This window comes from Cuculus canorus, chromosome 4 (genome assembly GCF_017976375.1).
Source record: "Cuculus canorus isolate bCucCan1 chromosome 4, bCucCan1.pri, whole genome shotgun sequence".
In the NCBI taxonomy this organism is placed as follows: domain Eukaryota; kingdom Metazoa; phylum Chordata; class Aves; order Cuculiformes; family Cuculidae; genus Cuculus; species Cuculus canorus.
In genome coordinates this window covers 9,152,448-9,178,504 of record NC_071404.1, presented here as the reverse complement: position 1 = coordinate 9,178,504, position 26,057 = coordinate 9,152,448, and the positions used below count along the sequence as shown (strand labels likewise).

The window sequence follows — 26,057 nt, the reverse complement described above, 5'->3', positions numbered from 1 at the left end:
ACACAGTTATATGTGCTTTCAAAACCTAAAAGAAAAAGTCCCATCACAAGAGAGATTGATCAATATCAGTGCAGATACATGGCCCGGATTGCCCATGTGATACTATGGTTGAGAAGAGTCCAAGGGTAGATGCGTATCCTGAAGACTTTCTGGAGAACCCAAGAAGTGCCATGAAAAGGTGCTAAAAGCACAGACCTCTGGAAGCCCTTAATATAACACACCAATGCTGTCAGTTCACACAAGCAGGCTCCGTACCTTTGAATCCCCCAATCAGCTCTGAAATAAAATACATCCTCGCATACTCTTGAAAAGGGAACAGGCTGTCTGGAGCAAGAACTGTCATCCTCCGTTTGTACAGCACCGAGCAAGTGTTCATATAAATAATAAATAAAAGCAAACGAGCATAGGCACCAAGCGGTATCAGTTTTCTCTCCTGTTATCTGTTGGCAGAGAGGCCAATTAACATCAGATGAGGCTCGGTAAGTAAATGGCAATAAGGTAACAAAGCAGCCAGCTTGATTCTTATCTCAGTAAGCAAATCTTAACTAATCCCACTGAAACACACATGTATTTTGCATTCAGCAGCTCACACAAGTTCATCAGTATGCATCTGGCCACATCTAGTATGCTGTAAAGGTGAATTCTTCCAAAGGGGATTGTTCAGCTTCAGAAGAATAGCAAAAAGAACAATTCTTTAAAATTAGGAAGTATTAAACAATACTTTTCAGCTAGAGATGACAGAACACTGAAATTACATAGATGGTGTAGGTATTAAGTTGGAGGTATATATTGCACCTGCAGAGAAAAATAAGCCATCCTTCCTGAGCAGTTTAAAAATGCAGAGGCCCCACCTTGGACCCCAAATAAAATACATACAAAATACAGCTATTCAAGCTGCGAGATAGGTGATGCCTTGAAGTTAAGGCCTGGGGAGTCACACATTCAAAAGCTGTTCACTCACCCTCTTCAATGCCCAGGCATTTAGAGCAATCTCCATTCAAGCTCTGGTTTTCACATACCATCAGTTTTCTTTTAAGTACTGAGACACTCAGGAAACAGGAGAGCCCTGGGCTGATTTCACAGGCGGTGGCCACAGATTACACCAGGAGTGTGGTGTGCTGTCTTTCTACATTACACTGAAGTGCAGTTTCCATTATCTAATATCGACAGGCAATAGCTGTCCACATAAAGTGTAATTCTTGATCAGATGCGTGATTATCAGACCCACTGAGAACTGTCAGGCACCAACACTACCATAGCACCCATGTCTGGCGTGCTGGTCTTTACTGGATGACTTCTGTACCCACCTCCATCAGCAGACTATGGACAGTGATGTCTGTAAGGCTGCTATATTCAAGCAACAAAGCAAAATAGACTGAAAGTTTCCCCCTCTTCTCCACTTAAGAGCCCTCCTCCCTTCATCCAGCAAATGGCTGGACCAGAGATATTCTGCATAAATAAAGGAAAGCCAGAGGGAATAGTAGAAAGCCTGAAAGAATAAATGAAGGTAAGGGAGATCCCAGTGGTCCCTTATGCAACACTTCCCTAACGGATGCTACTCTGGCTCCTGTAGCACGAAAAACAGATAGTTGGTCACTATTCACATGCAGTCAGTTGGCATCCTTCACTTCATAGCTCTTTATCCTTTCCAACAGGAATCTATGAAAACAATTGTCCCATTAGGGGGGTTGGAACTAGACAATCTTTAAGGTCCCTTCCAACCCTGACTATTCTGATTCCACTATTAGAGCTAAGCACAACTTGAGAAGAGATGGACAACCTCCAGCTCTGCAAGCACAGACAGTATTTCGAAGAGCAGCAGCTACATCTTGTGGAAAGATTTAGCATTGCAAACTTATCCCTAATAACACAAATATAAAGCGAATAAAGAAAGCTCAGCTTTGCATTAATCTAGCCAGGGATTCTGCTGAAATGCTCTGCCCTTTCTGCCCCTCTTTTTGTGCAGGATGTACAAAGAGAACTGCACAGCACGCTGATCCACTGCGAAGCAGTAGTTTCACCAGTCACCATCCCTTCCCCTAGACCAGTTAGTCTGGTTCATCGCACTACTGAGATGATCCAACCCCAGAGAGAAAAGAGCAGGTCTAACTTTTGTGACTGTATGCTGAACCTTACCCACTTGTCAGCTAATATCAGCCGGCAACCTTATGACTCCTTGAGGACTTCAGAAATCTGTTTCCTTAACTAAACACGCAAGGGCAAGGCAGTTCACAAATCAGATGAAGTACGAGATTTCTCATCTATACAGTGAAGTCTCTACACCCTCTGGCGTATTCCCCACTATCTGAATTTGAAGCAGGGAGTAAACTTTGGTTTTGTACTCTCTGTTCTCTATTTCTTTCTCTGCTGCCATTGTCACTTTCCTAAGCTGTAAGTCAAAGAAAATACAGAGCAGCACAACTTCTTCAGGACTTAGGCATTCTCATGTGAGACCTCACCTGGAGTATTGTGTCCAGTTCTGGAACCCTCAACATAAGAAGGATATGGACCTGTTGGAACAGGTCCAGAGGAGGGCTACAAAGATGATCAGAGGGCTGGAGCACCTCACATATGAGGACAGGCTGAGAGAGTTGGGGTTGTTCAGCCTGGAGAAGGCTCCAAGGAGACTGTACAGAGACCTTCCAGTACCTGAAGGGGCTACAAGAAAGCTGGGGAGGACTCTTTATAAAGGCTTGTAGTGATAGGACTGGGGCAATGGCTATAAACTGGAGAGGAGCAGATTTGGACTAGACATAAGGAGGAATTTCTTCATGATGAAGGTGGTGAGGCACTGGCCCAGGTTGCCCAGGGAAGTTGTGGCTGCCCCATCCCTGGAGGTGTTCAAGGCCAGGTTGGATGGGGCCTTGGGCAGCCTGATCTAGTGGGAGGTGTCTGTACCCATGACAAAGGGGTTGGAACTAGATGATCTTTAAGATCCCTTCCAATTCAAACTATTCTATGATTCTATGATACAGTTGCTACTGATATCACGTATGTGATGATAATATCATATATGTGACACACATCTACAGGAAGGGCCAGAAGTAGGATCCAAGAAACTACAGGCCTATCAACTCGATCTCGGTACCAGGAAAGATTATGGAATGGTTCATCTTAAACATGCTCACCAGGCAAGAGCAGGTTAACCAGGAAATCAGGCTCAGCCAGCATGGATTCATGAAGGGCAGGTCCAGTTTAAACAACTTGATTCATTCTATGATCAGGTGACCCACCTAGTGGATGAGGGAAAGGTTGGGGATGTTATCTACCTGGACTTCAGTAAAGTCGTTGATACTGTCTCCCACAGCCTTCTGGAAAAGCTCATGGCCTTGACAGATGTACTGTTTCCTGGGTAAAAAAATTGGCTGGATGGCCAAACCCAGAGAGCTGTGATGAACAGAGCTAAATGCAGTTGGTGGCCAGTCACAAGTGGTGTTCCTCAAAGCTCAGTGTTGGGGCCAGTCTTGTCTAATCTCTGTCAATGATCAGGGGGAAGGGATTAAATGCTCCCCCAGTAAGTTTACAGAAGATATCAAGTTGGGCAGGAGTGGTGATCTGCTTGAGAGTAGGAAGGCTCTGCTGAGGACAGGCTGGCTGGGTGGGTCAAAGCCAATTATATGAAATTCAACAAGGCCAAGTGCCAGATCCTGCACTTGGGTCACAACTCCATGCAATGCTGTAGGCTTAGGGAAGTGTGGTTAGAAAGCTGCCCAGCAGAAAAAGACCTGGGTGTGTGGCTGACAGCCTGCTGAACACGAGCCAGCAGCATGCTAACATGGCCAAAATGGCCAACAAGGTCCTGGATTGTATGGAAAATTATGTGGCCAGCAGAGTTAAAGTAATTGTCCCCCTGTATGCAACACCAAGGGTCCACCACAAATACAGTTTTGGGCCCCTCACTACAAGGAGGACATCAAGTTGCTGAGGCATGCCCCAAGAAGGGCAACAAAGCTGGTCAACAGTCTGGAGCACAAGTCTTCTAAGCAGTGTGGGAAGTGGGATTGTTGAGCCTGAAGAGGAGACCTTATCATTCTCTACAGCTACATGAAAGGAAGGTGTAGTGACGTAGGTGTTAAGTCTCTTCTCCCCAGTAAGAAGTGACAAGGCAAGGGGAAACAGCCTTAAGATGTGCCAGAGGGAAGTTTAGAGTGGATAGTAGAAAAAGGTTTGGTTTTTTTTACCAAGAGTGATCAAGCATTAGAAGAGGCTGCCTAGAGAAGTGGCAGAGCCTCCTTCCCTACAAGCATTCAGTACTTTGTGACACAGTTTTGTAGCCAGGGTGGTATTGGGCTGATGGTTGGACTCGATTAGCTTGGATGTCTTTTCCAACCTTAATGATTCTATGATACTGACAGTCAGGTTAGTGCAGAACACATAGAAAACCACATACGCTGTGAACATGTGCATTAATCACGGACCTCCTCAGCTCTGCACAGTCACCAACACACATCAACAGGTACCTAACCAAAACAGCCTAGACTTCTAAGCACTACTACTCCGTTTTCCACCAGCCCTGGCCAACTGCCCTCATGTGCAAGGGAAGGGCTCCAAGTACAGATAAAAGCACACGCAGCAGCAACAACCCTTCTGAGAGAACACAGCTACTAGTCAGGCAAGTGAGGGAATGACATCCCTCTAGTACTAGAAATAAAAAGCTGTAGCTTGCAATGAGACAATCCCTTTACCATCTGTTAGGTAGTAACAGCTTCTCCAAGATGTCTGCTATTGCCCTAATTAAAGCTGACTTCATTATAACCTATGACCTACAGCCTACATCTCTCATGGCTTTCCAATAACAGACAAGTGGCAAGGAGCTCTCAACTGGTGACTGGGAAGTCAATAGTATCAGACAGATTAATGCTGTAAACAAAAAAACAGCAAGAGAGTAGCTACTGAGTGCTCTGCTTACCTGGCCTGCAAGAACACAATGACTCCCAGCTGCTCTTATGAAAAAAAACAAACCCTGAAGTTGAGGGGTTTTTTTACATCATTCAATACTTCATAGCAGTTGAGACATATCAAGTTTTATTACAATCTCGTAGCTCCAGAAGGTTTGGAGTGAGAGAGCAGGAAGTGCAAACTAAAGACATGGCCCATGCTGACCCTCAGCAGTAAAGCCAGGTCACGAGTACAGAACGCTGGTGTTCTTACAGACGGAAAAAAACTGAGACAGAAGTTTTTCTTCTGAGCAACACATGAAAATATTATGTAAGACACTGTTACACAGTGGAAGTGGAAACTGAACTTAAGTTTATTAACACTTCTTCAAAAAGATACAGCCAATAGTAGACAAGACAAGTAAATCAAGTTTTATTTCCCCCCCCACATACACAATTAAAACAGTGAGTGAACACAAGACAGGAAGTCAGAGAGCAGACATATTTACAAGACAGTGAAGCTATCAAATTTTTTCCATCTTCAAGATCAAGTCATCACAGATTTTTGTCAGCTCTTCATTTTCTTTAGTCTGTTGAAGACAGAAAAAAAGTGAGTTTGAGTTATGCCTAAGCTATGCAACATCCACGCAGTGACCTGAGTCACATGTCATGTTTGCTAACACATGGAATAGAAACTCCACTTACATGCTAGTGACTCATGCAAGCACATTCTAAAGGACCATCCACTTTGTAGAAGGGCACACAGCACCTTCAAGAGCCTCAGGAAATGAGCCAGAACCCATTGTACTGTCCCTACTTTTTCCACAAATTTTCACATAATAAGTGGAAACCAACTGATTTAGGGAAGTAAGACTTTTCAGACTTAATGTCTGTTAGATACACTAAAATTCAAGATAGTGACAGTTCAGTTATTAGACTTCACAAGACACTGTAGGATGATGCTTTGATACTTTTTACTGACATGTGGCAATAATTTCCAGTTGGTATAATTCCTTCTACACTTAAATCTTTTTAATAAGAGTTCTTAACATTAAATATTACTGTATTCATAACAGGAACAAAACTAGCTGTGTTAAATGGCTTGTCTCATCTCCAGTTTCTGGCCTACTGTTTTCCTCAGCTATGCAAACCTTACCCATAAGCCTGAAGACTAACACGACTGGGGGATTTTTCTCTAACAGGAACACGTCAGCACTATCTATTTTTTGAGTACAACTATGATTCAGTAAAACTAATAGCATACACTTCCAGCAATGTGACTTTTAATTCTCAAAAAGCTTTTCCCTTTGAAGCATTCTAACAAAAACAACTGATGTGTCTTTATAAAACATTCTAAGACTTTATCTAAGTAATATGAAACAATATCAAATACAAGGACTAGTGGCCTAAAAAATACTGAAAGACACTTCAGTCAACACAAAAGACTTTCTGTAGTTCAGTTACAGTAGCCTGGATTGATCGCTCCTGCAACACAGCTATGGAAACAAACCTTTTGTTTCACAAAAACCTAAAAAATACAGATGACTCTTGACATAATGGAATTGTGCCTTAAGTTTCGATGACTATTTCTCAAAGCCTGTCAGGACAGCACCCAGCAAAATCAACACAGTTGTATGGCTATTTCTAGTGTCGTAGTTTTTCTAAAACAAGGTGATTATCAACCTAGTTTAAGACAACAGCATGAAGAGACTCACCTACAGCATTTTGACTAACCTTTTGTTCAAGGCTCCTTTCTAAAGACTGGATTCTCATTTGTTCTTTGCGGAGACTGGCTTGTAGTGCTGCAGTCTCTGATGCAGCTTTGCTTCTTACCTGGGCAATTCCTTCGTTTGCTCTGAAATGGAAGCAAGATGGCATTTAGCACAGCAGAACTGTTCACAGAATCACATTAGATGCTTGTATCCTAATCCCCAAACTAAAAGTGTTTTAAGCCAAGTTGTGATATTAATGAACCACATTTTATGGCAACTGTAAAAATAATACATTTCACTCCCAATATTTGGCTTCTTGATGTAGTACTTACTGATGCAGCTTTTCTTCAGCATGTGCTTTCAGTGCCTGGTATCTCTGCTCCTCTTTTTTAATTCTAGCGAGGTATTCTTCAGCACATTTTTTCAGAGCTTCTTCGTTCTGTCACCAAAACAAGAAGTTTAGCTAGTTTCACAAATGGGCTAAGTGACTACATTGAGAGGCATCATTTGCTCATCAGAATAACAGGAACAATCGTGATGTCCCACAGACCTGTATGGGGACTAAAGTTCCCCATTTCAACTCTTACCTTTTCAAACTAAAATCTACTGACCGCTTCCCTCCCAATATACTGGGTTTTTTAGCAGAAAACTTTAGTAAAGAAGTTCACTGCAATTAAGGTCACTAATCAGTTTTGTGTGTTTTGTTTTTTTTTTTTTTTCGTTTTCGTATTTTTTGTTTGTTTTTTTAAAATCAGCTTTGTCTTAGCTTGCAACTGTCCTAAGAACAACTAGAAATCTAACTGCTTCAGAGAATCTATGGAAAGATTCAGGCTTTGGAGCCCGACAAATCCAACATTAATAGCAAGAAAGTTGCCTTGCTAGGCACAGATAATGTAACATCTTATTTTATTAGCTATTACAGCAAATTTGAACTGTTTGAAACAAGTGCTAAGATTCCCTACTAATCCCAGCTCTAAAATTTACCAACTCTGTCCCTGAGCGATGCTTCAACTGCTACGGAAAGGGCTTCTGAATTTAAGGTGGAGAGACAGAAGGCACAAGATGAAGGAAGCCTGATGCATTAGTAAAGTAGAAACTTAATGAAAGTTATAACAGGCTAGTTCTAAGCTGGAGTAAATAGGGGACATTAAAGGATAACCAGCACTTTTTTGTCTGATGGCACTTTTTTGTCTGAAATAAATTTTTATGCATTTTATGCAGTGAGAAGCCATAGCTTATGTTCCCCATTAGCTTCATCCTTCCAGTCTCTGAATATGCTGCAAATGAAGGCTTGACTTTATCATCTGGGTTTTTCAAGCTAAGAACACCCAGTAAACTATCATCACTTTGATTTGTAACAGCAAATGCTCTTCAGCATCCGTTCAAAACGACATAGGAGAAACAAGCTGCCCTCATGCAGCTGTTGCTACCTGAGTGTCTACAAGTAAAATAAAAATTATACATATGCAGCAAGAGACAGCTCATTTTTCTGTTTGAGGAAACTTTGGCTTATAACAGATCATTATGATACTTTAAGCCAGCCATAAATACAACAAACCAGTAATTTTTTAAATCTTTAAATAAACAACAACTTTGCACTTGGTTTTAGAGGTAGTGTGTATAGTAGCTAATTAATGGCTACTCTAGAAATTCATCCTTTCCTCTCCACTAAGTCCCATTTATCTTGGAACGATGTTATTTGCATTATAGCATCTTACTTTGCGGTAACCCTCCAGCACTTCTTTCTGTTTTTCAAATCGTTTGAAGAGTTCTGAGAAAGACACCTCCATAGAGCTCAGATCTGAAATAACTTGTTGCTTCTCTTCTGCCATCCTCTGCATTTCCTTCTTTGAGAATTCCTTCTGCTTCTGAGCATCCTCTAAAGAAACCAGAGTGAACAGGGTTACACTTTTGACAGTCGCTGCATTAACATAAAACCAACTGTATAGTATGGACAGAAACTCTACACCTTCAATTCCTGATCTTAAGCAAAAAAGGGGTTTGTGATGTAGCCTTTCCTCTGAAAGGACATCGTATCTTTGCTTTTAAGGAAGTGGTCATATTCTTTATTTGCTACACACTACCTCACACCAACCCTAAGGCCATTAAAGACCAATTATAAAGGTGCTCACCCAAAGCATTATTTCTCCTGCAATGTAGTCAAAACATTAAACCCCGAGTTTGCCATATCAGGAGCCTCAAGCGTTGCAATAGAAGCAAGGAATCAAAACTATTTGTTTTCATTAAATATACAGAAAAGCTGGAAGATCTGGAAGAGACTAGGATAACAAGCCAAACTAGCACAGCAAACTCTTCCAGGATAAGTTTTTGTTAGCACACTTGAGCTACATTTTGTGCTTAGAGAAGCATAAAAACACTGACACAATATTCAGTCTACTTAAAGAACTAACTTTAAGCAAGGCACACATTTGGCTATTCAGCTTGGAACTAGGAGAACACACCTATACAACGAGAGTTTCATTCAATGTCTTACGAGCTTTGAAGCCACAAACTTGAATGAAGCAGAGGCCCTATTTGTCCAGCAAGGACTCCTACTGACATCTTGTCACTTAAATGAGGTCAGATAACGAACAGTTAAACACAAGGTGCAGATGACTGGATCTGCCAGTTTTAATAAACCAACAGCTCAGACTCCACTGGAGAATAAGAAAAAGTTAGATGTGTTCATGCCTGATTCGGGAAGTCATCATTACCTACCAAGTGATATCATGTCTGTATGAAGATACATAAGTGTTCATCCAGCTTCTCTGAAGCCTTATGCTTACCCTGGAAGCACTTGAAATATTAGTGCCATCAGAAGTGAAATAGTACTATCTTCAGTTAACCTTAGGCTAAGCATGTCCCCCTCAAAGCCATTCAGACTGGAAAAAGAGAACTTACCCATCAATTGTGTTATTGTACATTCATACTCCGCAACTATTTTTCTAGAAAACATGAAAAAAAAATGTTGAACATAAGTGAGAAAAAGCAGCTGAGTAAACATGTAGATAGAAAAATCAGGACAAAGTCATACCCCATTTCCTTGTATCCCATATGAAGCTCATCACATTTCCTTTTCCATTCCTCAATCTCCAATTGTTTTTCTTGAACCTTTGAGAGAAAAAGTAAACCTTTATTTCTTGAACAGGAAGAGATACAAGATTTGATACTCAGAAGAGTCTAAAGGGCAGCTTGGGTACACCTGTAAGTTGATAGGGAGAATCTAACTGCTTGGCAGAATCGAAATTAAGTGTTTAATTACAAATTTGAGTCAAATAAGATGTAGATTAACATGTAGATTTTGCACACTTGATTCCCACTCAACATTACCAATACCTTCAAATCGCAAGATCAGAGCCAACTCTAAACATATATGATAAGTAAGAGTGGATAATACATAGATCATTGTTCCTTGCCCAGCCATGTTCTCTCAAGAAGCAATATTCTCAAGCCACAAACATTTTCCTTTTATTTACAAGGCAGAGAAAAGAAGCCACATAATTCTGCTAATCTTGACCCTGGAAAAAATAACAGAAGCCTATTCTAGTCAAAATCAGATTGCTGTTTGGAGTAACATATTCAGCACCTGATCCTCCTCCTACCATGTTTCCAAATTTAAAGACCCCACAGTTCATTTAAAGAATAAACACCTTTCACATCAGCTGAATTAAAACAGAGCTCACAGTAACAGTATCAAGCAGACAAAGCACTCTTTGCTAAATGCTTTGCGCAAACTCCATAAATTTTGTCCAGGTGTTTCTATTACAAACTATAACACTGATCATTAACTGCAGTGTGGAAGGCCTTCAATGACAACTGAGGCCCAAAATACACACAACATGGAATTTCAAACAATAGAAAGCAAGAGCATGACTATTGCTAATTCCTCTCAAAATTGCAGAGTATAGAGTAGCACTGTGATTTGCAGTATTTAGAGCGAACAGATTAAATGTATTTTAATATTACAGATGACAGGAAGCTGGGCACAAGCAAAAAAGTACCAAGAGAAAGAATTAACAATAACTAATGTCATAAAAGCAAAAATGTGTGAAGCTGGAAACCAGTTAGAAATTTCCATTTGCAAACTCAGAAATGGTTCAGTAGACCCAAAAAAGCATGCTTCCATGGAGTGCCCCATTTGCCCAAAAGAAAAACAGGATTTCCTTCTCCCGTACTTGTTTCACACAAAAAGTAATCTCAGAATTTAGTCTGTCTTCCTTTCAGGTTAATATAGTAATTCTAAGCATTTCTAAGTGACACACAGCTAGAGTCATCCAGTCGTACCTGTCTTCCTGCAGCTATATTTGCATGTTTTAAATGCAGATATTTTAAAGCACCAAATTAAGAGATTAGAGCACTGATTTTAAGGTATTACAAGCTTCACCCCCCTGTTATTATATAAGTTCTGCATTTTAGACCAATGCACTAAGAGTTGTCCCCTGTCAAAGCTGCACTTTTTTTCCTGTGCTTGAGAACATGCTGAGTGAAAGTGTGCTCCTAAATGACAGAAATAAGAGTTACCCCTAGAAAAGCCAGCATCTTTGGAGTCTAAATGAAAAAGTAACTTAAGCAGTAAATAATCACAGGTCATCTTTGGCGCCCATACTGTCATCACATGTGGTATAGCTAGTCAGGAATTTTGAACGCTCCATTTTCTTCTAAAGTTAATTTTTAAGTGATACAATAAGCTTAAAAGACATTTATGTTTAAGTACTCTCCTCTTCCGTTTAGTATTTGTAAGGCTACGTAACCTAGAAGCCATTATGAATCAAGTACTCAAAAAAATTCAGAAGCAGTTTTTGTAGTGATATAGTAACAGAATATGCTTGAAATCCACTGACTACTTTTTCCCTCCTCCACTAATATTGTTCTTCTCCAGAGTGAGCTCCAGATCTCACATATTTCGTTAGCTGAACATACTGTTATGCTTCCTCACCAAAAAAAATAGTTACCACTGTACTGAATTAGCATTACAGTTTTATGTTGGTTTAAGGAAAGAAATATCATCAGAAGAAGCCACTCCCTCCCACTGAGAAGAACAGGTACTTCCTGCCTAGTTACAACAGAAGGTGTTCAGATCACTGGTGTTAAGCCTAACTATTCCATCTTACAATGGATGCTCTTTAATACTTACTAGTTCTAAGACAGAACCTGACAAGTGAAATTCACCACATTTCCATAAATATTAGCTCTGAAGTGTTCTATAACCTACTTTTCCTATGAAGTGCACAGCACGCTTTTCCGAATGAGATGCTCATGACCAGTAAGCTGGAAAGAAACACTGAATATCGAGATGCATACCAGATAATGTAAACAAAGACATATGAAGTTCTGCTTTGGAAGGGTCACCGTACCTCTCTCTTAACAAGTTCAACAGCTGCATCCATGTCTTTTTGGCTATATTTTAGAACATCTATAATAGCATCCATTCCAGTGTTTGTGGAAGCAGAAAAAGGAAGTGGATGAACATCACTAGTCAGGGAGTCTGGAATTAGGGCATGTGTGTCCTGCGAGGTGAAAAAAAGATGAGTTTCAGGTTCCTATTTTCATGTCATTGTTTAGCTGTACGCAGACTATCCTACACTAAATTTACATGATTTACTTAAACACCAAAAACACCACCAAAACTTTGTTATCAAAACTTTCTTAGTTTGTAAATATCTTTTAGAACTATGTAGCCATCTTTAAGGTGTTTCTTTATAGCTATAAGAATCAAAGTTGATGATGACATCACACTGTTCACCACCAGTAAAAAAGGGCACTATTTTGGGGTGAACTGCTGTGTGTAGATTTGTTCATAAAATATTAAAACTATAAACTTCAGACTGTATAGCTTGAAGTTTAATCAAAGAAGTGCTTTTTATCCCAGAAGTGCAATACAAGCTTGTCTTACTTTTGTGGCTTCAGCTGCATGAAAAAGATCTCTTAATTAAAAGCAGCTGAAATTCTCCTAGACCACTGGTTTCCACAAGCAAAAGGCTTTTAACACTTAAGAACATAAAGTCAGTCATAAAGTTCAACTTTGATATGCAAATTATCAAACCTGGGTTTTAAGATAAGTATAAAAAAATCCAAGTATCCCTAGAGTATCTGCATAAGTCTTAAGTCCAGAACTTAGCCAGCCCCTTTCCCAAAATATCAGCGTGAAACCCAATACAATTCTAGACACTCTTACAGAAACTGTCAATGTTCCCAGAAGATCTAGTCCTTTGGGTTTTTCTTCATTTTGAAGATTCTCTGCAGGCTTTTCAGCTTCCTGAAGCAATTTATTTAAATCAGCAACAGGACTAAAACAGAACAAATATACATGGTTATAACTTAAGTCCTGCCTTTCTTTGTAAAGCTCTGTACTAGAGCCTAGATTAAGTCAATACCTACCCATGATGAGGTGGAGCCGTCGTGATATTCATGCTTGTTTCATTAGTACTAGAAATCTGTTTTCTTGGACTATCTCTCAACAGAGGGTCAAACTTCAAATACAGCGACTGCTTCCTCAAGGCAGACTCTTTGAACTGATGGGAAAGAAGCATGAACTGGCAGATATGCTGCTTCATAGCATAACACACACACATCCCACACACATAAATAATACTCTGGAGAGAGGGTGAGCCTATTCTTCAGTGGCCAGAGCATTGTTCTCAGGAGAAAAATTACATAAGAGAACTCGGTGCCCACACGCTTAAGTCCTGATGTAATATCAAGTGAACTCAATCCGCTCAGACAGAACCAAAAGGGCAAACATTTATGAACTATTCAAAACCAGCAGAAGACACTGAAATGGAATGAGCAGTGTATGTCATTCTTTGTCCCTGCTTATACAACAATAAACACAAACACGACCAAAAACAAGTTTCAGTTCAGAGCATTCACTGTGTATTCAGAGCTACTCCTACTCTGGACCAAAGGAGGAGAAAGAATAACTAAGCTGAATTGATTAGAACATGACATGCCCAATTTAGAGTCAGATTTCCTGAAATTGCCCATAAGACAATAGAGCTTAAAAAAAAAAATGTTTTCAGAACAATGATCCTGCCCTTTCAAAGCATTACGTTCTCACAGTTCTGGCAAACAGAGAGGTAAATCATCACCCATTTCAGTTCCACCACTATTAAAGCAAAATAGCTTTGTCAACTGAAAGCATAAGACTTCTAATCCCCAGCAGAATTGCTTATAACTACTTCCACCACCTGTCCAGCCTTTTAGACACAACCCTTAGGAAGAGAACCTATATTTCAGTGGGCAAGTTGAAAGCAAAGTTATGTCACAAAAACTTTTAAGGCTGACAGTTTCATTTTCCTTTCTTCTCCACTCCGCCAGAGAGACAAACAAAGCATTTCAACGTTATACTTACTGATGAAGTCCCAAACTGTTCCAAATAGTCTATTTCCATGTCCATTCCTAGAACTGGAAATTAAGGAAGTGACACAATGAAAATACAATGTTGTCATATTGTCTTACATTGACATAGCCACAGACAGAAACAAAAGGTATGTGCATAAAGCAAATAAACCCCCACTCCCATATCAGAAGATGTAATTTTTCATTTATTAAAAATTTTATTTCTATCTAGAACTGGGCTAAAAAAAAGATTCTGAGCTAAGTGAACTTACAGCTTTCATTTGTTCCCCGATTCCTGTAAGAATATGCAGAGTCTATAGACAGTTGAAGAACTTCTGTTGCTCTATGGTTAAAACGGCAAGCAGATTTAAAACATTCTACTCTATTATAAAACGCCCCATGAAAGACTAAGTTTAGCATTCTTACTGTCAAAACTAGCACACAGCTCAGATCTGAACAATGAAGTTACAGTCATTGTTCAATATATTGGTTCCACTCAAGTATTAAGATAAGTGAGAGACTGCACCACAGGCAAATCATTTGTCCTTCCTTCCACACTATGCTCCTACTTCTCTGTAACTACAACTCTTCCAGGTGGTTAAGTTACAGCTATGTAGTAAGCTTTCAAGACAAAGGGAGAAAGACCATCCACACTGCAATATGAAAATCAGTACTCAGGTAGTGCTAAGGCCTGCAGTAATCTACAAGACTCATAGACCCAGGCAGTTGCAAAGCTGTAGTGCTCTCAGTTTGGAAGCCCTTGGTACCAGAAATGATTTTAAGGGAGCATTTTTTCAGCACAGAGTTGCCACTGAAATTCTACAAAGATGGTTTCTGTACCAGCCTAAGTTTCATCCTTCCAGGCAGCTGAATGTTAATAGCCAGCTTTGAGTTTAGCCTAATCCAAAGAAAGTAAAAAATACACTTCAGTACATTTCCCACCCCTATTAGTCATTGTTCTTCTGAAAGGATTGTAAAACCTGCAAAGTGACAGATAAAAACGAAAATTACGCAAAACTTCAAGTAGAGAAATCCACAACATTGGGGTTTTTTTAATAGCATCTTTTCACTCTGTTATAGAAAAAATGCCCTTACCTTCTGATGACGGTCTGAAGAACTCTTCAGGTTCAGTGTTAGCCGCCTGCTCATCTGCTGTTATTCCAGTTCTGTGGGAACTAGGTTGAATTTCTTCTGGGGATGTGGACTTTTTTCCATCATCAACGGAAACCAAATTATCTTGAAAGGGGACATTAGCTGGAGACATTTTAGATGGGCTTATTTGCTTCTCCTGATGAGAAAAACGCAATCCTTTTTACTGTTAAAATAATGAATTAAATGCAATAAAAATAACAATAATTATCAAATTACTTTGTCATAAACTAGCTGAGCAGCCGGCATTAATAGGTGAAGAGTTTACAGGCATAGAAACTAAACTACCATCAAGCACAGCTCATATTATAGAGTAGTTTGGGGTTTTTTGTTAATCCACATCCCTATCTTTGTCTTTATATGTGACTGCTGATCAAAAAAGGTACTAAATACTGAGGTACCAATTTGGCTGTCTCTGATGTTGCCTTCAAAAGACAAGTCGGCACAGTTTATATTCATTCTAGAGCTGCTCAAGATGCATAAACCCACTAATTCTTTGAAAGAATATCAAATATGGGTTTGACAAGGATAAGTCAAACTTCTTCATAGAACAACTCGGTAAGAACTGTCTATCTTTCCTATACTTTACCATGGCTTTCTCTCTTGGAAGTTCAGCTTCTGCTTGAACTCCTGGCTTGTCTGGAGTTCTTGGTTTGTCTTCAACCACACTCTGTTTGCTGATTTCCCTAATGAAAAAAAAAAAAAATCAAAACACAAGTCACACAAATAGTTCTGAGTTCTATATTACCAGATATACTGAAGCATTGAACAAAACAAGCTTCCTTGAGTGTTTGTACTGCCTTAGTATAGGAAACTTTGCAGAGGGTGGGGATGTAAATGCACTGTCTTGCCTGGTAAGAACTTAAAGGACCAAAAGCTCTCACTCCATCAAAGGTAATGTCATCCAGGAAGTGGAGAGTCACTGCAGTATCACTTATTCCTATTCACTTAACACTGTTCACTTATTTCCATGTGTTAAGGTCATTATTACTTTGGTAATTATAGGTAGACTTTCTGTTTAAGAACAGAATCACAAGCAGTCCACTCCTCTTCCCAAAGCAATGCAGATATTATTGGTGTAAAGCACAGAACTATATTAGAGAAGTCCAGCAGATCGCTAGATAAGTTCACGCTGTCAGCGGTAACAATGTCGTGTCAATCTAGTTACAGTAATCACTTGGCTATCTATAGTAATGCTGGAATGTTAATAGTTAAGACTTTCTAGGAAAGGCAACACAACACATCTCCCATTCTCAAATAAAAAGTTAATGACACCTTTAATGACAAAAAAGTTAAGCACCTTTAATGATAGGCTTTTTTACTGGAGACAGCATTCAGATACCAAGAACACACAAGGAAGAAACAGCATCTCAGATTTCAGCCAGGACACTAAGCAGAGAACAGAACTGCCTAGTCCCTTCACATGCTGCATGATGCACAGTGCTGTTGCGTACACAGCTGTTCCCTGAAACACAGCAGGATGGTTTCCTCAAGGAGATCTTTGCTGCTGCAACTTATTGTGCTAAAGGTTATGATGTACAACAGACTTTTCCACCCTCCAAGGGAGGAAGTCAATGAGGTAGGAGTCAACTAGTTAGAGGTATCATCTAACTACCTTTTTCTCACAGGATTTCAAAGCACTTATACATTCAGATATATATTTACTTACGGACTTTTGGGTTCTCTTTTCTCAAGAGTTTCAGAGGTACTTGGTACGTTATCCTGTTCCACCGGAAGAGGCTCCCTTCTTGACAATGTACTATCCTGCTCTTCTTGCAGGTGAACTTCCTGAGGGCTAGCATCAGAACACTTAGGTGAGCTGGAAATCTTAGAGCCTCCTCCAAATGGATTAAAGTTCGGATCATCAAGTTTGTCCCAGTCAAACTTATAAGAAGCTTTGGGAAGAGGGATTTCATCTTCCACGTTACTTTTATTTTGCACTTCAGTATTCTCTGGTTTTGTTTTGGTAATAGGAATTCTTTTAGAAGGTGGCTTAATTCCAGGTTTTCTACCTAGTTTCTTAGGAGGTGGCTTTCTGGCAGTGGTATTATCAAAGTCAAACTCAAGTTTTACTGCTCCGGCCTTGGCAACACCAGGCTTTTCTGCAGGTTCCCCTTTGGAGACAGCCAGCTCTTCTGCAGGCTTTGAGTTTTCTGCAGAGGCTTTTCCTGGTACTGAAACATTCTGAAGCTTCGTTTGCCCAGTTTTAGAAGGATTAGTTACCTCAGAGCTACTGGGACCCAAGCTGACAAGTACAGGAGATGTAGGTCCTTCTGCTAATCCTGCTGAACTATCAGTTTGGCTCGCATCCGCAGAGACAGACTTCACTTCCTGCACAGACTCATCAATTGCTTGCTTGGGAGACAGCTTGGATTTGTTAGATTCCAGCTCTCTCGATACAGATTCTCTTCCAGAGATTAGCGTTGTCTCCTCTTCACTGGGGCACTCTGTACTTGCTGTGGTTGAAGCAAAAGAAGCCTTATCCAGCGGAAGAGAATCACAGCTTTCTTCAGAAGTTTTCTCAGGGCTGCTAGATACTTTTACAGGAGACTTCTGTAGATTTCCAGAAGAATGCTGCAACTGCACTGAACTTTGAAAAGGATTGATGTCATCTAGGTTATCAAAGTCAAGATTGTAGGAACCTCGACTCTTCACTGGCATCTCATCATCTGGGTAAGCAGCAGTACTGACCTTCTCTGGCATTTGTGTATTTATCACTATATTATTTGCTTCAACTTCAGTCTTTTCTTGACATGTGCTGCATTTAGAAAAAGTGTCAGATCACATGATGTAGTTATTTTTCAGACATCATTTGAAATCATCTTTAGAAAGACATTGGCACAAACAGCTTTGTATGCTCAGAGTAATCTGATTTTTTCCTGACCCAAGGCAGCTGATAGCAAAAGAATATCATAACAGCAAGAATTAAGTTGCCACCTAAACAGTCGAAGTTATGAGCTCTGGTACACATGAACTATAGTGAGACCAATACTTGAAACCAGTTGTTAAGCTCTCTGCTCTACACAGCTCGTTACCGTATGCCAGCCGTCACTGGCACAGCACAGCATATGGACACTTCCATTTCACTGGACAGCGGGGAATATAAATTACTTGAGAGTTAATAATAAGGAGCTTGAACACATGCACAACTAGTACTACATCCCCATGTAGATTCGTCTGTGAGTCACAACAGACTCACAAGCCCGGGACCAAACTCAGTCATGATTCAGGTTTTCCCATTTTAGCGACTGCTTGTCTCTTCATTCTGGAAGATATTTTTCCCCTGAAAGTACACACACCGTTTCAACTATGAGGGTGTACATACAAAATGGAACCTGGACCTCATGCACTCTAAGATCTGCTGTTGTACAGATTTTAAGTGCAAAGCAGTATACACAAAATTACTTCTCCAGTAAGAGAAAGATAAGATTCTCTAGCAGAAGAAACGGGTTAAAGAAAGAGCCTGTGTACCCACTACTGCTAAGTATTCCAAAAGTTATCCCTCTCCACTTTATTTCCCCAAACTGCACCCAACTTCTGAGGCTTAGCCTCAGACTACAGAGAGTTAAGCCATTACTTCCTGAAACAGGATTTCCTCCCATTGTTTTGTCCCTTGGTAAAGTTATTATTTCTATGTGCCACCCATATCTGCTGTAGAACAGAACACGATTAAAATCCACTCGCTAAAAACACCACTTTGATAAACCTGAAAGCAAAGGCGGGAGATAAGAGTTCAGGAAGTCCTTCTCACCGGGTCTGAGTGCCTCTTCCCTGCAATAGTTCAGCCCCAGGCTTGTTCAACTGCTCAGGCCCCTCCCATTCTCCCTCAGTCTTTAACCTAATAAATGCCAGTCAAGAGCAAGACACCTGCGTGAAAGTTGAATTCCTCGAGCTTAGTCAAAAACAACAATCTTCAGCAACACCCAGTCCTTTAGCTTTTCTGCTACAAACAGATCCTTCCATTTTGAAAGTAGAAAGGACATGCACAGTAAAACATGTCCTTACGTCTTGACACATAATTATGCCCTAACTAAAACCAATTCAGTTCTAGCCCTTTTACCTCACTTGAACCAGATGCATACTTAATCATCATTTATTCATGTGAGCAATAAGTTTGGGGCATTAATGCAGTTATAGCATTTAATTGTGGTGGTTCACTCAGAAGTACTTTTCTAAACTAGAGTTGGAGCAAATTTATACCCTAAAGTACATTTAAGTGCTCCCATCTTTCTTCATTCTCTTCCCAAGAAGAAGACTATGGGTCAAACTATCAGGTAGTTAAAAACAAGCAAAACTTTATTTCATTGGAGAAGACAAATTTAAGATATAAGACTGTTGCCACTGGGAATTGCAGATGTCAGGTGTTTATATAGATTTAAAAAGGAGGTAAACAAATATGCACTGAGGCCAAATAACACTGCTATAATGCTGTATTATTACACCATTAAAACACTATTTCTAGTAAAGCAGAGTTGCAAAACCCCAAATAGAAACACTGCAGACTATATACTCGTCTCTAGACAGCTACTATAAGCCACTTTGAAAGCCAAGCTGCTAGACTGTAAAGGCACACAAGCTTGTTTGTACTTGGGATTGATGTCATATTCACTTAGTGTTACTACATTTTCTTTAATCTTAATACTCATTGACTCAAGGCGTCAATTCAAGCTAACCATACAGAAGGATGTATCTTAAAGAGAAAAATATAAAGATAGAGCTGTACTTCACATACAAGAGAAGAACTATTAAGGCTTTGCTTTAAGTATTAGCTTCAGAACAGTTGTACTTGCACATGAAAGCCTTACTATGGGAAACAGTTTTGTATTCTCTCCCCAATATGTCTCTTTTCCCTTAAACTATTTATCCATATCATAAGTCATGTCTATGAAATCAGTTACCGTGGCATTATAAATAGTTTGGTATTCAACACTACAAACAAGGTAATTGTCATTACTTTTAAGAAAATTTTATCTTTAAAAAGAGTTCATGCAAGGTCAGCATGGTCCTTTCATGTTCATGCAAGAGTTCATGCAAGGTCCTTTTGGTGCCACTTAACATCTTGCTACAAAATACAAAATCACATTTTAACTATACAGGTTTATTGTGGAGAAAAATTGAGTATGTCCCATGCTGCTGCTACTACTAGCGGTGAATACATTACTTACTCAATAGTGACAGGTGCAGATGAAAGATCATCCACCAAGTCTTCACAGCAATCATCAAGTGTGAAAGCCTCAAGGTTTTTCGTCATAACAGGGCTTAAGATTTTTCGAGTCTGAGGATCTCTCAGAGGTGTCTGAAAGGTCACCTTTAAGAAAGGGGTGAGGAAAAAGGAAGAACATGAACACAACAATGTTTTCAAGCTCCAAATAGCACATGCATTCAGTAACAGAAAACATAGAAGGTGAAAGAATATAATCCATTAAAAAAAAGCAGTTTACCTTCATAGTTTTTGCCACACTTTTTGGTGGCAAGTTTTCCTTCTGAGACGGGCGTAGAATCGAAAGTCTCCCTGTAGGTTCCGGCGGAGCAAAGAAAAAGCTACAGTCTTCTGCTGTTAGATCATCGTGGACGTTTCCTCCATTTTCTCCATTTTCTGCATTTAAAATCTGCAGACTCATTCTAGAACTTGAGCACACACATCACAGCGTGAATAAGAGGGTGTGGTCAGCCAGATGCACTTTCAGATAATCAAAGAAGTTGGAAGCCGGTCATTGGCTAGGAAAGATTAACAGCTTCAGAAGAAGTTTTAGAAGTACTGTTAAACGTCATATGAAAAGTTAGATCCTGGAAGACTCCGAAAGCATCTAAATGCAGCAGTGCACAGCCCCTCTGCTTTTGTTAGGGTCTAGAAAGTTAACTGCTGATATAACCACAGTTCACATTATAACCTTACTAATTAAGATGTCCATCCTTTAAAGGGAGCTCTGTCATTTGCAAGTTTCTTCATCCCAGCCTCTTAAAGCCAGTAGTGACAGTCACGTCTCTTGTAATAGGGAATCTAACTAAGCAAAATTACAGCATTTGCAAAGGGCTGATGCCAATCATTTCTCTATTTTATTCACATGGTCTCATTACTACACTGTACATCAGTAAAGAGAAAAAACAAATTTGGTTAGTTAGGGTGTGTTAGGATCAGAGTCCTGAATAAAATTACTCATCTTTTTCCCACATATTCTGAGAACATGCTGCTCTTATGAGACATAGTACTTTAGAATCCTTTGCAGCATACACATTATTTTTATACAAATCTGAAGGAAAATGTAATTAAAAAGGTATTTCTTAAATATCATTTGTACATTGTACATGCACAAGCTTTAGTAGACTATACAGGCTGTTAGCATTTCAAATGTCAAAGACTTGAAACTTAAGCTTGTATCGCATTTAAGATTAAGGTTGAAAAGAAACTTGAAATGAAGAAAAGCACACTTCCTGCATCCCAGGCAGGCCAGCACATTATTGGTACCTGAAGTCTGTCTACCTTATATTCCCATGGGAGCCTCCGCTGTTCCTAAAGGTTTGACATTAATACTCAGTGATGCTACTAATACTTCTTTAAAATAGAAACAGACCAAAAAAATAAGGACCAGAGCAGAGAAGGCACGTTAGGCAAGATCTAGGAGTAACCACTGTCCAAAAAAGATGATATCTGAGAAGCACAGATAGTTACCTGTCAAAGTACTAACAAAGCAATTTCTTCCATAGGAACTGATGGATTATCTTGTACCACCTATGCAAGATAATCAGTATTATTAAGTGGAGATACTGGCTTTCTGCCATGGATAACCATTCCAAATGATCTCAGATGTTTGATTTGATCAAACAGCTAATCCTTAGTTTATTTCTCCATCCACTATCATGCAGTCAAGATTAGTTACAGAAAATCAGCTGAAGAAGGCTCTAAATTGTCTTCATTGTCATGAAGTAGCAGGAACATTCCCACTGAAAGTCACTTCAATCTCATTGCCCTCATGCAAATTTCTGTGTTTAAGTCTCTTCAAACATTTCATACACTGCACTGAACTCGGTTGCTTTGTCTGAAAGTTGACAACAGCACTTTTAATCAGCAATGGAATGCAAACAATGGCTACACAAGCAAATCAATGGCAAGCAAAGCACGACTGTGAAAGGGAAACTTTATAAAAGACATTTTCATTTAAAGTGATTAGTGCCCAATATATGCAAGTACCATGAAAGGCAGCAAGTTTTCCCCACTGGAGCGGAAGTTGACAAAAATGAAACTTCTCCACGTTTTAGAATATTTATCGAGGCACAAGCAGCAGTCCGTCATTCTGTATTTCAGAATGAACATAAATTCAATGCCATGAAATAATTAAACCTCAAGTACTTGTCATTTGTAAGTTAAGGGCTTCGTGACAACTACCTGTTTTTTAATGATCACAGAGGCACAACATCCAAAACACCAACATGATCTCAAAGGCCTAAAGAAGTCATTAAACATGCAGTGCTAAGATAGAATTTTTCTGCTCAATTCCCTTCCTGGACTCCTCCAGCAGCTGAGCTGAGAGCACTTGCTCAGAGTAACTCAACATGTACTGTGAGTATTTTCATACAAATTGACACAAAGCCAATTGCTTGATGTTTTTTTCAGTACAAACACCTCAATTCAGAACAAATAACCACTCTTCTCCACAGCCACAGGCTTACTCCAGCTCAGGACTCCACCTGCTCTCAGGGGCCGTTTGAAGAATTCCCAGCAGTTTCAGCCAGAACACCAGGCTTTTGGGGCCAGAGGTGGGAGGCCCGGCCTAGCCAGCCCACATGGAAATATAGCAGGGTGCCCTCAGACACATAAGGCCCCCTCAAAACACATAGAGATGCTCCCAAGATCCTCCTGAGCCCTCACTTTCTCACTGAATCGGTGGGGAAGCCCTTGAGCTCCATCCCCATCACCACGACCCCCCCATTACCCCCAAGCTCGTAGCTTCACTTCATCCCCAAACTCAGAGATTCACAGAAGTGTCTGAGACCCCTCGGCAGGACACCCCTCCCAGCCCCACATCGCCCCCACAAAAGCCTGTCCTGCCTCACCCACCCTCACACTACCCACAAACTTACAGAGAGGAGTCCCAAGCCTGTGTCCCCTCAGCCCCACATCACCCCAGGCTCACAGAGGGGGTCCCAATCCTGTGCCCTCTACAGATCCACACCACTCCAAAGCTCAGAAGGGATCCCCAAGCCTGTCCTGCCACTCCCAGCCCCACATCACCCCCCAAGCTCACAGAGGGTGTCCCTGAGCTTGTGTCCCCACTCCCCAGCCCCACATCACCGGGTAAGCTCTCAGGAGGGGTTTCTGAGCCTGCCCTGACGCCCCAGCCCTGCATCACCTCCAAGTGTACAGAGGAGGTTCCCATGCCTCTGTGTTCCCTCCTCCAGCTCCACACCAACTCCCAAGCTCAAAGTGGGGGCACAATCCTGTGCTCCATCACCCCAGCTCAAAGGGCATCTCCAAGCCTGTGCCCACCCCAGCTCCACACCACCCCCCAAGCTCATAGAAGGGGCCCCCGAACCTGTGTGTCCCTGCCCCCAAGCTCCACACTTCATCCCAAATTCACAGAGGGTGCCCCCAAGCCTGTCCTGCATCTCAGAGCCCTACACCACCCCCAAGCTCACGGAGAGGGACCCAAATCTGTCATGTCCTCCCACAGTCCATCACCCCCAGGCTCACAGATGGGATCCTCAAGCCTGTCATGCCCCCTCCCCCAGCCCCATCACCACCTCAAGTGTCGAGAGAGGATCCTTGAGTATGTTATGTGTGCCACCCAGTCCCACAGCAACCTCCTAAACTCACAGAGGGGACCACCGAGGCTGTCCTAACCTCTCATAGCCCCACACTGCCCCAAGCTCAAAAAGGGTCCCGACCCTTTGTGTCCATCCGTCCCCCCCCCAAAGTCCCACACCACCCCAAAGCTCACGCGGGGGGCTCCCCGAGTGTGTTGTGTCCCCATCTCAGTTCCACACCACCCCAAACCTCACAGAGGAAATCCTCGAGCCTGTCAAGCCCCACACTACCCCTAAGCTCACAGGCAGTGAGCTCCCTACCCTGTGCCCCCTCCCCAGTCCCACATCACCCCAAAGATCATAAAGAGGCTCTCCAAGCGTGTCCAGCCCCACACTACCCCCAAGTTCACAGGTAGGGTCCCTGAACCTGTGCCTCCGCCCCCAGCCCCACACCACCCTCCAAGCTCAAAGAGGGGGTTACCAAGAGCCCCGCTCAATCCCATACCACCTCCAAAGTCAAAGGGGGTCCCCAAGCCTATTCACCTCCCACTCCCACATCACCTTCCAAAGCTCACAAAAGGTCACTGAGCTTGTTCTGCCGCTCCCAGTCCCACACCAACCCCAGCGCCCAGAGAGGCTCACCGAGAGCACCCCAACCCCAGAGGGGGTTACCAAGAACCCCAACCAACCCCACACTACCCCCAAGCTCATAGAGAGAGTCCTCCAGGCCATCCTGCCCCTCCCATCCCACACCATCCCCAAAAGGTTGTGGCCCCACAGAGAGGGGTCACCGAGAGCCTCAACCCCCCCCCCCCCAGCCCCACAGAGAGGGGTCACCGAGAGCCTCAACCCCCCCCCGGCCCCACAGAGGGGGGTCACCGAGAGCCTCAACCTCCCCCCCAGCCCCACAGAGGGGGGTCACCGAGAGCCTCAACCCCCCCCCAGCCCCACAGAGGGGGGTCACCGAGAGCCTCAACCTCCCCCCCCCCGGCCCCACAGAGGGGGGTCACCGAGAGCCTCAACCCCTCCCCAGCCCCACACTATCCCCCAGCCTCACAGAGTCCTCGATCTCGTCCTGCCCCTCGCAGTCCCACAACAACCTAAGCCCGACAGAGGGCTACCTAGACACACCCCCCAACCCCGCAGAAGGGGCCACCAAGACCACCACCCCACTTCCACCCTCTCCCCACACACACAGTCACCGCGACCCGCCCTCCCCTGCCCTTTTAGAGGGTCACCGCGACCCCCACAGCCCCACAGGCGATCGAAGTCGCCCTCCAGCACCCCCACCTGCCGACGGCACCCGGGTGCAAGCCAGCAGGGCTATCGGGTGAGGACATGCTGGAGCCCCGGCAGGCGTTCGAGCTCCGCCGAGCAGCGCCCGCCCCGAAGGCGCCTCAGGATTTCAAACTGCAACGGCCGCTCCGGGGCGCCAATGAGGAGACCGAACGCCGAACGCTTCCGCCAATCAGAAACGCGCTCTGCGGGAGGGGGGCGGGGACAGCCGCTGCGCCCAGCCGGACGGCCCTCCCGCGCGGGGTACGCTGGGAAATGTAGTGCGCGAGGGGCGTGAGTAAGCCTAGCGTGCAGGGAACGTTAGGAAATGCCGTGCGCAAGGCAGGCTGGGAAGTGTCGCGCGCGAGGCACGCTGGTAAATGTAGTGCGCTGGGTTGTGGGGACCGTCATGGCGGCCATTGAGCGCTGCAGCCTGAGAGCAGCGTCCCCTACTGAGTTAGTTCCCCAACAGAATCACACAGAATCACAAGGTTGGAAAAGACCCATTGGATCATCGAGTCCAACCATTCCTAACACTCCCTAAACCATGTCCCTCAGCACTTCATCCACCCGTTCCTTAAACACCTCCAGGGAAGGCGACTCGACCACCTCCCTGGGCAGCCTCTGCCAGTGCCCAATGACTCTTACTGTGAAGAATTTTTTTCTGATATCCAACCTGAACCTCCCCTGACGGAGCTTCAGGCCATTCCCTCTTGTCCTGTCCCCTGTCACTTGGGAGAAGAGGCCAGCATAAAACGTTGGGTGCTGCTTTCTCTGCCCTGCTGCTCCAGTTATCTGCTTTCCCCTTTCTCTAAAAGAGACAAGAATTGCAGTTTGTGGTTGTTACAGGGTGTAAGCAGGGATTTTGTTGCGTTTTAAGAGAAACAGTGATGGAGATGGAGGGGCTGGGATGCAAGGGCTCCACACCAGAGCCATCCCTGGAAGAGCTGGGCTGGTGGAGCTG

The 26,057-nt window shown here is 42.4% G+C and overlaps 1 protein-coding gene across 2 annotated transcripts; it reads right to left on the bottom strand.

Moving 5' to 3' along the window:
- Positions 1-5,237: 5,237 nt before the first annotated feature.
- TACC3 (transforming acidic coiled-coil containing protein 3) lies at positions 5,238-25,247 on the bottom strand. Of its 2 annotated transcripts, none has more exons than XM_054065968.1 (16): positions 25,109-25,247; positions 20,518-20,704; positions 20,242-20,384; positions 16,746-17,834; positions 15,666-15,762; positions 15,023-15,215; positions 13,941-13,993; positions 12,968-13,101; positions 12,765-12,876; positions 11,944-12,096; positions 9,624-9,700; positions 9,491-9,534; positions 8,308-8,468; positions 6,922-7,028; positions 6,612-6,732; positions 5,238-5,467 (listed from the first exon to the last, which is right to left on the bottom strand). In XM_054065968.1, the coding sequence occupies exons 1-16, from the start codon at positions 25,156-25,158 to the stop codon at positions 5,402-5,404; spliced, it is 2,787 nt and encodes a 928-aa protein (XP_053921943.1). In that variant the 5' UTR covers positions 25,159-25,247; the 3' UTR covers positions 5,238-5,401. The 2 variants fall into 2 exon arrangements, with proteins under 2 accessions (XP_053921943.1, XP_053921944.1); XM_054065969.1 differs by lacking the exon at positions 25,109-25,247 and adding an exon at positions 21,747-21,808 and having other exon boundaries at positions 5,240-5,467.
- Positions 25,248-26,057: the final 810 nt, after the last annotated feature.